The sequence below is a fragment of the Zootoca vivipara genome, chromosome 3, assembly GCF_965207765.1.
Source record: "Zootoca vivipara chromosome 3, rZooViv2.hap1.1, whole genome shotgun sequence".
NCBI lineage: Eukaryota > Metazoa > Chordata > Lepidosauria > Squamata > Lacertidae > Zootoca > Zootoca vivipara.
In genome coordinates, this window is record NC_142586.1 from 114,836,163 (window position 1) to 114,848,335 (window position 12,173).

At 44.8% G+C, this 12,173-nt stretch overlaps 1 protein-coding gene and 1 long non-coding RNA gene across 6 annotated transcripts in view; one reads left to right on the forward strand and one right to left on the reverse strand.

Moving 5' to 3' along the window:
- LOC148686471 (uncharacterized) overlaps window positions 1–12,173 on the reverse strand; it is a 425,644-nt gene that overhangs the window by 273,960 nt on the left and 139,511 nt on the right. The gene's annotated exons all lie outside the window — the stretch shown is intronic.
- LOC118082967 (PIN2/TERF1-interacting telomerase inhibitor 1) overlaps window positions 8,750–12,173 on the forward strand; it is a 51,079-nt gene continuing 47,655 nt past the window's right edge. For 2 of the 4 annotated variants that reach the window (XM_088666931.1, XM_088666932.1), the window contains exons 1-4: window positions 8,755–8,830; window positions 9,951–10,060; window positions 10,819–10,911; window positions 11,872–11,950. In XM_088666931.1, the coding sequence (XP_088523057.1) occupies window positions 8,812–8,830; window positions 9,951–10,060; window positions 10,819–10,911; window positions 11,872–11,950 (301 nt within the window). In that variant the 5' untranslated portion in view covers window positions 8,755–8,811. The other 2 variants (XM_035110870.3, XM_088666934.1) reach the window with 2 other exon arrangements.

Consider the following 12,173-nt stretch of genomic DNA (forward strand, 5'->3'; position numbering starts at 1 on the left):
GCAAAGAACTTTCTTTTTGTCGATTCTGAATCATGCAACACTCAGCTTTATTGAATAGTCCTGAGTTCCGGTATCACGAAAGAGGGGGGGAAGTTTCCCACTATCCAATTGCTTTACATAATGCATAATTTTATGCACCTCTATCAGGTCCTCCTCTGATTCACTTTTCTAAACTAAAATATAAAATATAAAATCACCCTGATAATTCCGGTTGTCCTTTTCCAGCTCCACAATTTCTTTTCTTTTTTAAAAATAATTTTTATTAATTTTCAAGAAATAACAACAAAACACAAAACACATTAAAAATACAACAAAATAGAAAAATAGAAAAAGAACAAGAAACAGAAAAACGAAGAACAAAAATATTCCTTTTTCATATCACATTGTCTATTAGGACCCCCTCGGGTTCCCATCCACTGCGGTTCTCTTACCAATTACATTTTAGCAATTTCTAATACATTTCACTCACATTATCGAAACTTATTTTACTCTTTCATTTAACATACTGGTACTTCATTCCTTCCACAGCTTCTTTCTATCCTAATTCTATTCTCAAAATGTAACTTTAGCATGTTTTTTTTCAAATATAGTTTAAAATCTTTCCATTCTTCTTCCGTCGCTTCTTCTCCCCGGTTATGGATTCTTCCGGTCATCTCAGCCAGTTCCATGAATTCCATCATTTTCATCTGCCTCCAGCTCCACAATTTCTGTTTCGAGATGGGGTGACCAGAAGTGTAGGTGGCAGACCAACTGCAGTCACACAATGGTGTTGCATAAGGGCATTGTGATAACAGTAGTTTCTGCTGCTGGGCAGAGGGCTCCATTTTGTTTTGCTTTTTGTTTAAATTCCTGTTGCTTTTTATCTATGTTATTTTAAACTGTATTAAGGATGTATTCTTAGTTTTAGATTTTGATATATGTGGAAATTGTTTTCCATTCGGTTGTGTATTTTTTGATGTGGTTTATGTATTGTTTGTGACTTTTGCAATTGTGCTATTGCTGTATTGTTTTGATATTCGATTGGGAGCCGCCCAGAGTGGCTGGGGAGGCTCAGCCAGATGGGCGGGGTACAAATAAAAAATTATTATTATTATTATTATTATTATTATTATTATTATTACTAGTTCCTTCCCCAGGTGAAATCCTTACTGCAGGATCTGCCTTTTCCCACAGTTGGGCACACGCACAAGGCATTCATGTTTTTATTGAGCTATCAGCTATGAAGGTCTTTTTTTCCTCATTCTGATGTCATACCCTCCAACATTTCTTCAGTGAAAACAGGGTCTGCCTATTCCATAATAATAATAATATTTTTTTTATTTCTACCCTGCCCATCTGACTGGTTTGCCCCAGCCACTCTAGGTGGCTTCCAACAGATATAAAAACATAATAAGACATTAAACTTTATTTTTTTAAAAAAACCACTTCCCTATACAGGGTAGCGCTGGGCGATGGATCAATATATCGTCCAAAACTGCTTTGAAGTTCACATTGCGATAATTGTTTCATAATATCTGAGCTGGCAATATATCGTGAATCACAATGTGTGTAAGGGCTAGGCAACATCTGGCTTTCAACATCATGTTAATTCACCAGCTAAATGTTGCAATGTTATCAGCAGTTAAAACTTCACAATATCACCAGCTAAACATTGCAATAGCTTCTTCTTCTTTCTTCTTTGGCGATCACTCGTTGCCAAGTAAGATTGTCTTCCATAAACGTGGTTTTAACAATGAGTCCATGACTGTGGAAGCCAATTCTGGATCCACACATCCTTCCACAGTGGGGACATAGGTTTCCGGGCGGGAGTTGATCACGGTGTGGATTTGCAATATGACCACCAGCTAACCATTGCAATCTCCCACAATGTCTGAAATAAGATTGGAACTATACAGAGGCGAACAGGACAATGTCCTGGCAACTGCTACTACAGTACATGGGGGTCTAAAACAGATAAATGACAATATTATCAATCATCACACACTCAGTTTCATCAGCAGGCAAGCCAAAACGCATCCCAACACGACTTTGGGTTTGGGGCTTGGCTACCAAATGGTGGTATTCGGGACAATCCAAAGTATGGTGATAGGTCATAGGGAATACAAATAATTGGGGACTGCCAGACTGCCAGCAGGCCTGCTAGGTGGCAAAAGCAGCAGTGGCAGAAACAGCTTGCCATGACCGCGGTACATGTCAGCAGTAGCGGCAGCAACCTGCAAGGCCTCGTGGTGGCGGTGCAATCAGCAGTGGCTTGTGAGTCCTCGTGGCAGCAAGGGAGTGGCGGCAGTGGTAGTGGACTGAGAAACCTCATGGTGGCAACTCAAAGTGGCAACAGTAACGGCATTGGCCTGTGAGGCATTGCAGTGGCGGCAGGATTTGGCAGCAGAAGCGACAGTGGCCTGAGAGTCCTTGCTGCAGAGGCCTGCAGGGACGCACAGCAGTGATAGGAGGTGACGGCAGTAGCAGTATCCTGCGAGGCCTCGTGGCTGCTGATTTTTACGCCACTGCTCTCAGGCTGCCGCTGCTTAGAATCATAGAGTTGGAAGAGACCACAAGGGCCATCCAGTCCAACCCCCTGCCAAGCAGGAAACACCATCAAAGCATTCCTGGCAGATGGCTGTCAAGCCTCTGCTTAAAGACCTCCAAAGAAGGAAACTCCACCACACTCCTTGGTAGCAAATTCCACTGCCGAACAGCTCTTACTGTCAGGAAGTTCTTCCTAATGTTTAGGTGGAATCCTCATTCTTGAAGTTTGAATCCATTGCTCCGTGTCCACTTCTCTGGAGCAGCAGAAAACAACCTTTCTCCCTCCTCTATATGGCATCCTTTAATATATTTGAACATGACTATCATATCACCCCTTAACCTTCTCTTCTCCAGGCTAAACATATCCAGCTCCCTAAGCCATTCCTCAAAAGGCATCGTTTCCAGGCCTTTGACCATTTTGGTTGCCCTCTTCTGGACACGTTCCAGCTTGTCAGTATCCTTCTTGAACTGTGGTGCCCAGAACTGGACACAGTACTCCAGGTGAGGTCTGACCAGAGCAGAATACAGTTGTACTATTACTTCCCTTGATCTAGATGCTATATTCCTATTGACGCCCCCCACCCCACCCCGCCATTGGTGATTCTGCCGCCTAGCAGGCTTGCTGGCAGTCCCAGATTATTTGTATTCACTATGACTCATCACTGTGCTTTGGATTGTCCTGAATACCATTAGCCAAGCCCAAAACCAAAAGTCTCATTTGATTGGCATCTTAAGATGACGGAATATATGCACAGCTTGCAGACATAACATACAGAACAAGAGATCAAGAAGAGAAGATTGGAAAATATTGAGCGGCTATGATTCTCCTAGCCCCAAAATGGAAAGACCTACAGAAATACTGTAAAAAATGGACTCACTTGCGGGGTTTGATTAAACACTTACAACTAAGAAAACAAGTTCAAAGGTTAAGAAACAATGAGATGTAATTGAGGGTAAGAGGTAACTGTGAAAGAAAATTTGGTATAAAATTGATACGGAAATAAGAGCATTTAGATGCAAGATCATAATAAGACAATGTTTTAAAGGAAAATGTTTATTGAATATATGGGGGAAATTGTGTGCACTTGAAAACGTTGGTAGCAGTAAGATAAATTCAACAGTGTAAATAAGTTATGATGGATGTAATAATGGAATACTGAATGGTTTAGTTTATGTAAAATATGCAGGGATTTAAGAGAAGGGAAGTCATTGATATTTTAAGGATGTTTACCATAAATGAGAATTTTAAATGGTAAAACAGAAAATTATGTTATGTTATTATGTTTATTAAATTTTCTGTTTTACCATTATATATATATATATATATATATATATATATATATATATATATATATATATATACACACACACACACACACACACACACACACATATACATATATATACATATATATACATACACGTCTCATTTGGATTCATTTTGGCTTGCCTGCTGCTGAAAGTGACCATGAGGTGATTGATATTATCATCATTTATCCGTTTTGGACCCTTAAGTAGTAGCAGTTGACAAGACATTTGTCCTGTTCGCCTCTGCGTAGCTCCATCTCTATTTCAAATATCATGATATATCAATATATCGCAATGTTTAGCTGGTGATATATATCGTGATACTGGAAACCAGCTATCGCCCAGCCCTAATACAGGGATGCCTTCAGATTTCCTCTAAGAGTTGTATAGTTACTTATTTCCTTGGTTTGGAAATAACATTTCCTAGGGAAAAGCGGGGCATTCCAGGATCAAATCAGAAACCGGGATGGCTTCTATAAATCCAGGACTGTCCCTGGAAAATAGGGACACTTGGAGGGTCTGTGGTGTTAGGATTGAAGCAGAGAGCACCCATTTACCTTTAGTTCTCCAGTTCTTCTTAATAGTTCCACAGAACTGGTGAGCATTTACTCATCGCACAATGCAAGGATGTGGGCTCATTGCTTATACACTCATAGGGAGCTCTCTAAATGGTAAGATGTAAGGGAACACGCACCCACACAAATAATTTGTGCTAGGAAATGCCACTTGTCCAAAGGTCTCTGAAGCGGATGCAGCTGGAATGGTTAGAAGCAAACCAGTACCAGGAGCCGGAATTTTCTAATCCAGCTAATCAGTGATCCAAGAGCTGCACAGCACTGACCTGAAAGAGAGATGTCGTGCAGAAAAGGCCACAGGGAAAACGGGAAGGTTTGCAGCATCTAGAGATGAGAGACCGCATGATGTAGGAGATGAACAACTGAAATACTGGTAAATACTGCTCGCATTTTGCCAGCCTGACTAGGAATCTGGCTGCCATTACCACGATTCATGTTCCCGGCTGTCCCGCGTATCCTCTCTCCCAATCCACGGTGTGTGAAGAAGGAAATGCCCTCTGCCTCCATTTCCATCTGAGATGTGGCTAAATGCTAAAATGATCTGCTAATATGCTGTGGTAACTTTCAAACCCTTTCTAGCCTTCTGGGCAACATTCTGGGGTCACGTGTGGGTGGATGGCAAAGCGGAAAGCAAAAGTGGGTACAGCAGTGAATGTCAATCTTAACCTTTGTACATTGGGCTATGCTACAGATACCTCACACATCTGACCTCCAACCAGGCAAGCAAAAGGGATATTCAGAGTTGAATGACACATACCCAGAAAGGCGAAAACACTTTGGTGGCAAAGCAGGCTGGTGTGGGCTCAGAATTGGACCTTGGGCCTCTGATTGCCTACCTGTTTCAAATTCTACGTTTTCCTCTCCACCAAGCTGCCTTTATTTACTTGGCCAATAGATTTGTGTGCTGCTTTTCAAGGAAGTGATTGACGGATTGACGGATTAGGAGCAGCAGATTAACCCTCCTGGATCAGTATAATGCTGCTTGTTTGTTTGTTTGTTTGTTTGTTTGTAATATGTCCTGGGTTGCCATGGCCAAGATAAAACGACTAAGAAATTAATAATAATAATAATAATAATAATAATAATAATAATAATAATAATAATTTATTTATACCCCACCCATCTGGCTAGGTTTCCCCAGCCACTCTAGGTGACTTCCAACTGAATATTAAAAACAATACAGCATCAAACATTAAAAACTTCCCTAAACAGTTGTCTTTTAAAAGTAAAATAGTTCCTTATTGCTTTGATATCTGATGGGAGGGTGTTCCACAGGGCAGGCACCACTACCGAGAAGTCCCTCTGCCTGGTTCCCTGTAACCTCACTGCTTGCAGCGAGGGAACTGCCAGAAGGCCCTCGGTGCTGGATCTCTGTGTCCGGGCTTGGTGATGGGGGTGGAGACGCTCCTTCAGGTATATAGGACCGAGGCAGTTTAGGGCTTTAAAGGTCAGCACCAACACTTTGAATTGGGCTCGGAAACATCCTGGGAGCCAAGGTAGGTCTTTCAGAACCAGTGTTATGTGGTCTTGGCGGCTGCTCCCAGTCACCAGTCTAGCTGCCGCATTCTGGATTAATTGCAGTTTCCATGTCACCTTCAAAGGTAGCCCCACGTAGAGCGCATTGCAGTAATCCAAGTGAGAGATAACTAGAGCATGTACCACTATGGCAAGACAGTCTGCAGGCAGGTAGGGTCTCAGCCTGCGTACCAGATAGAGCTGGTAGACAGCTGCCCTGGACACAGAATTGACCTGTGGCTCCATGGACAGCTGTGAGTCCAAAATGACTCCCAGGCTGCGCACCTGGTCCTTCAGGGGCACAGTTACCCCATTCAGGACCAGGGAGTCCTCCACACCTGCCCGCCTCCTGTCCCCCACAAACAGGAAGAGAGGTAGAGCTGGGTATCATCCGCATACTGATGGACACCCAGCCCAAACCCTCTGATGATCTCTCCCAGTGGCTGCATGTAGATGTTAAAAAGCATGGGGGAGAGGACAGAACCCTGAGAGCCCAGGGGTCTGAGCACTCATCTCCCACCACCACTTTCTGAACACGGCCCAGGAGGAAGGAGCGGAACCACTGTATGACAGTGCCCCCAGCTCCCAACCCCTCTAGACGGTCCAGAAGGATGTTATGGTCAATTGTATCCCAGCAGAACTAGGAAGCAGCTCTCACCTTTGTCCCTAGCCCGCCGGAGATCACAGACCAGTGCGACCAAGGCAGATTCAGTCCCATGATGAGGCCATAATAATAATAATAATAATAATAATAATAATAATAATAATAATAATATATCCTATCTAGTGCCCTGCATCCTGACTGCAACGGTGGCCAACGAGATTGGCCTGGGAGCTACTGGGGAGGCGAGGCTTTGGTGAAAGTGCGAGCTTCACCAGTTGGTTTTTCAGCTGCGTAGCTGAGAGCGTGCTACACCCAATATGCCAGCAAGTTTTCAGGTGCTACACCCAATATGCCAGCAAGTTTTCAGCAAGTTTTCAGGTGCTACACCCAATATGCCAGCAAGTTTTCAGGTGCTACACCCAATATGCCAGCAAGTTTGGAAAACTCAGCAATGGCCAGAGGATTGGAGAAGATCAGTCTACATCCCAATTCCAAAGAAGGGCAGTGCCAAAGAATGCTCCAACTACCGCACAATTGCGCTCATTTCACACGCTAGCAAGGTTATGCTTAAAATTCTACAAGGCAGGCTTAGGCAGTATGTGGACCGAGAACTCCCAGAAGTGCAAGCTGGATTTTGAAAGGGCAGAGGAACCAGAGACCAAATAGCAAACATGCGCTGGATTATGGAGAAAGCTAGAGAGTTCCAGAAAAACGTCTACTTCTGCTTCATTGACTATGCAAAAGCCTTCGACTGTGTCGACCACAGCAAACTATGGCAAGTTCTTAAAGAAATGGGAGTGCCTGATCACCTCATCTGTCTCCTGAGAAATCTCTATGTGGGACAAGAACCTACAGTTAGAACTGGATATGGAACAACTGATTGGTTCAAAATTGGGAAAGGAGTACAACAAGGTTGTATATTGTCTCCCTGCTTATTTAACTTATATGCAGAATTCATCATGCGAAAGGCTGGACTAGATGAATCCCAAGCCGGAATTAAGATTGCCGGAAGAAATATCAACAACCTCAGATATGCAGATGACACAACCTTGATGGCAGAAAGCGAGGAGGAATTAAAGAACCTTTTAATGAGGGTGAAAGAGGAGAGCGCAAAATATGGTCTGAAGCTCAACATCAAAAAAACCAAGATCATGGCCACTGGTCCCATCACCACCTGGCAAATAGAAGGGGAAGAAATGGAGGCAGTGAGAGATTTTACTTTCTTGGGCTCCTTGATCACTGCAGATGGTGACAGCAGTCACGAAATTAAAAGACGCCTGCTTCTTGGGAGAAAAGCAATGACAAACCTAGACAGCATCTTAAAAAGCAGAGACATCACTTTGCCGACAAAGGTCCGTATAGTTAAAGCTATGGTTTTCCCAGTAGTGATGTATGGAAGTGAGAGCTGGACCATAAAGAAGGCTGATCGTCGAAGAATTGATGCTTTTGAATTATGGTGCTGGAGAAGACTCTTGAGAGTCCCATGGACTGCAAGAAGATCAAACCTATCCATTCTGAAGGAAATCAGCCCTGAGTGCTCACTGGAAGGAGAGATCCTGAAGCTGAGGCTCCAATACTTTTGGCCACCTCATGAGAAGAGAAGACTCCCTGGAAAAGACCCTGATGTTGGGAAAGATGGAGGGCACAAGGAGAAGGGGACGACAGAGGACGAGATGGTTGGATAGTGTTCTCGAAGCTACGAACATGAGTTTGACCAAACTGCGGGAGGCAGTGCAGGACAGAAGTGCCTGGCGTGCTATGGTCCATGGGGTCACGAAGAGTCGGACACGACTAAACGACTAAACAACAACAAGCTGAGAGCGAACCAAGAGATAAGCTCTTGCATGGCGATGCAGCGTTGGAAGCGAAGCACCGCCCGCTGAATGTTAGCAGCGCAGCTGGAAGAAGAAGAGAAATCCAACAGGAAAAGATCAGCCCGGTTGAACTCCAGCCTGTTGAGCAGCAGCCGCTTTGAAACACCGCAGCCCTCGCCTAACGCTGCGGCCGTCCACGCTACTGCCTGCTCCGCGCTCCTCGCAACAGCGAGGGCGAAAGCGCCGCCGCCCTCTACCATCCCTCCTTCCCGCCACGCCCGGGCGGCTCTCGTTAAGCTTAGCGGCTCCCTAGTTCTTCCTTCCTCCGCTTTCTTCCAATCAGGCGTCCATTTTAGACGGCCGCGAGGTGCGCCTGGCAGGAGCTAGGCCCCAAACCAAGAGAGCGGCGACGGCGGCGTGGTCGTCATCACCGCGCGCCAGGCTCGCTGGGAGGCCCCCATTCTCCAAGATGGCGATGCTGGCAGAACGTGAGTATGAGACCGGTTGAAAGGACGGAAGGGAAAGGGATGAAGGCGCGGCGGAGCCCGCTATTCGTCTCGCGGTCGCTGACGACGCCCCGTCACGCCAGGAGAGCCCCGCTGGGCCCGGCTTCCGCACACCCCGCCCCGCCCCGCCCACCCAAAAGCTCTCGCTCAGCCCCAGTCTCCTGCCCCCGACCGAGGACAGCCAGATGCCTCCGGGGACCCCGCTTCCAAGCAGAGTTGCCGCCTGCCCTGCATAATTGGCCCGTATTTCAGTGTAGAATGCTGTGCGTCCTGTATTGAGACAAATTTTGTCCTGTATTTCAGACAGGGTGGATTTGATTTGAATCAAATCTATTTAAATCACTAGTCAGTAAGGCTTGATTTAATTTAATTTCTTCTTCTTCTTACAAAAATACATTCCTGCTGGTATAATCTTAGTATTTACAACCAGATGAAGGTTTCATTTTTGGAATAATAAATTTTCAGAGTACTGTAGTTTTTTACAGTTATATCAAAAATTACCGATTTGGTTATAATATTAGAAATATATAGACAGATAATTATGAAATTATTGTTAACTATTTATATCTGGACAGCTTTTCTGCTGTACTTTATTGGAAGGAGAAAAATAATCATTTCCTTAATACCAATTTAAACAATTTATTTAACTAAAACAACGTCTTATTTCCTGATGAATAGCCTTTGGACTACAATGTAAATTAAATAGAAAACAATCTTTGGAAAGATTTTTTTCACCAAAAGCATTTTGTTTTAAAAAACCAATTTAATTTTTTTTTAAAAATCAAATTTTAACAAATTTTCCCGACTTCCTATCAAGCTGAATAGGAGCATCCCATGCTTGTTGCGGGTTCTGTGCTTCTGGACACGTCAACTGGCGGTCATTGCCACCTTGTGTAAGAGCCTTGCTGCCTATTCTTACTCTGTGTATTCGTTTGCTCTGCAGTGCCCTGGCCCCTGTGTGAATTTAAAAGCTAGAGGCAGTTAGTGGAAGGGCTTCGTGGAAGGAGAATGTTCTGTCAGTGTCCTTAAAGAAGCCAACATTGGGGGCTTAAATTCCAACATTGGGGGCTTAAATTAGCTTTCTCTCTCTCTCTCTTCTCAGCCCGCAGGAAGCAGAAGTGGTCTGTGGATCCCCGGAACAGCGCTTGGAGTAAAGATGAATCTAAATTTGGCCAAAAGATGTTGGAAAAAATGGGGTGGACAAAAGGCAAAGTAAGTCTGCGTGGCAAAAAATAATAATAATGAATGGTTCAGAGGTGTGTATCTGCCTTGCGCACGCCAGAAGGAGATGTGTGCTGAAATGGACCACGCTTCTGTCGTATGGAGAAGGGGTTACCCTGGGATTGTAGAGCCAGTCACCGAGACTTGACTAACCACCTCATCAGTCCCCAACCATGCCATTTGCAGCCTTCCCTTCCCTAGGCTTCCAGCTCCTCCGATAGAAATTGTGTTTGTGGCAGGGCAGGCAGCCTTGCTGCATGTTTTTCACCTGCTAAGTGAGTAACACAAACTGGTGAACTGTTCTCCCCCCCCCTCTCTCTTTCACACACACACACACACACACATTTAATGAAATTTTAGCAGCTGTCATTGCTTTGTGTTTATACCTTTAGAAATGCATTTTTTATATTGCATTTTAAAACTTCTCACTGCTCTCAGCTCCCATGAGAGGAAGGTCAGTATAGAAATGGAATCCATCAGTAGGAGGGTAGCTAACTGGCTTCATCCATCAACCAGGGGATTCAGGGCTGCTATTTGATGTCTGTGTGATGTGTGTGTGTGTGTGTGTGTGTGTGTGTGTGTGTGAGTTCAGGGTGTGGTGGTGTTATCACTATTACAACCTGTTTGCCACCTTGGAAAGCACGCCATTGAAATACAAGTTGGAAACCTTTTTGAGACAAATAAAATAATTTGCAAGGTCCTTCAGCCTCCCTTGGCTGATATCATTACTCTGCTTCTCTTTCTGCCAGGGGCTTGGAGCTCAGGAGCAAGGCAACACCGAACACGTCAAGGTCCAACTGAAGAACAACACTCTGGGCTTAGGAGCAGCCACCAACCAAGAGGTGGGTGGAGTGAATGGAAACGATGTCTACATCTTCTCAAATCAGGCACGAGCATTCAAATTTGCATCTAGCTGCCTATCTTGGAATTCATATTGCAAGTTTTCCATTCTCTGCAGAGCTCCAGATCTTCAGGGTTTGCATACGGGGATTTGCACAGGGTTTGCACAGGTGGTGCTGTGGGTTAAACCACAGAGTCTAGGGCTTGCTGATCAGAAGGTTGGCAGTTCAAATCCCTGCAATGGGGTGAGCTTCCGTTGCTCAGTCCCAGCTCCTGCCCACCTAGCAGTTCGAAAGCACATCAAAGTGCAAGTAGATAAATAGGGACCGCTCCGGCGGGAAGGTAAACGGCGTTTCTGTGTGCTGCTCTGGTTCGCCAGAAGCAGCTTTGTCATGCTGGCCACATGACCCGGAAGCTGTCTGCGGACAAACGCTGGCTCCCTCGGCCTATAGAGCGAGATGAGCGCCGCAACCCCAGAGTCGGACACGACTGGACCTGATGGTCAGGGGCCCCTTTACCTTTACCTTTACTGCCTATCTTGGAATTCATATTGCAAGTTTTCCGTTCTCTGCAGAGCTCCAGATCCTCAGGGTTTGCATAAGGGGAATCAACCCTGTAAAATGAGCAGATATGCAGATGGGCTTGATTTGTATTTAAAGTTCACAGAAAGTGACTTTGACTAGATCACCATTAGCCTGATCAAACAGGGCTCTAATTACTTTGTTAGTCATGTCTACCAGTCTGGTACCTGCAAGCAGTCTGGTACCAGAGGCCTTCTCTGGTGCTTTTAGGGTTCCCTCTCCCCTCCCCAAAAGGCTTCAGAGAGACATATTGTAGCCAGTGGATTAGGTTGTGATGTGTGTTTGGTTGTGAGTCCGTGTGGTGCCCAAAACAGTTTTCCTGGTTTGCAAGGGAAATTGAACCCCCAAAGACTGGTGACCCTCTTCTGTGATATTTTGCAGGACAACTGGATCGCCCATCAGGATGACTTCAACCAGCTTCTGGCAGAGCTGAACAACTGCCATGGACAAGACACCCCAGGTACAGGAGTGAGCTATGAAAGGGCTCTCTGACTTGTTCCCATTGAATCAGCTACCAAATAAACTTATGCTATGCAATCCTTGGCCACACGAGGGCACTGCTGCCACCTGTGTGATTAAAATTGAAACCACAAACTATACCAGTGGCCAAAATTGTGGGAATCTTTTGGAAAAAGTGTATTTTCGAGGTTTGATGGCTCATAACATCCGATTGGCTCTGTAAA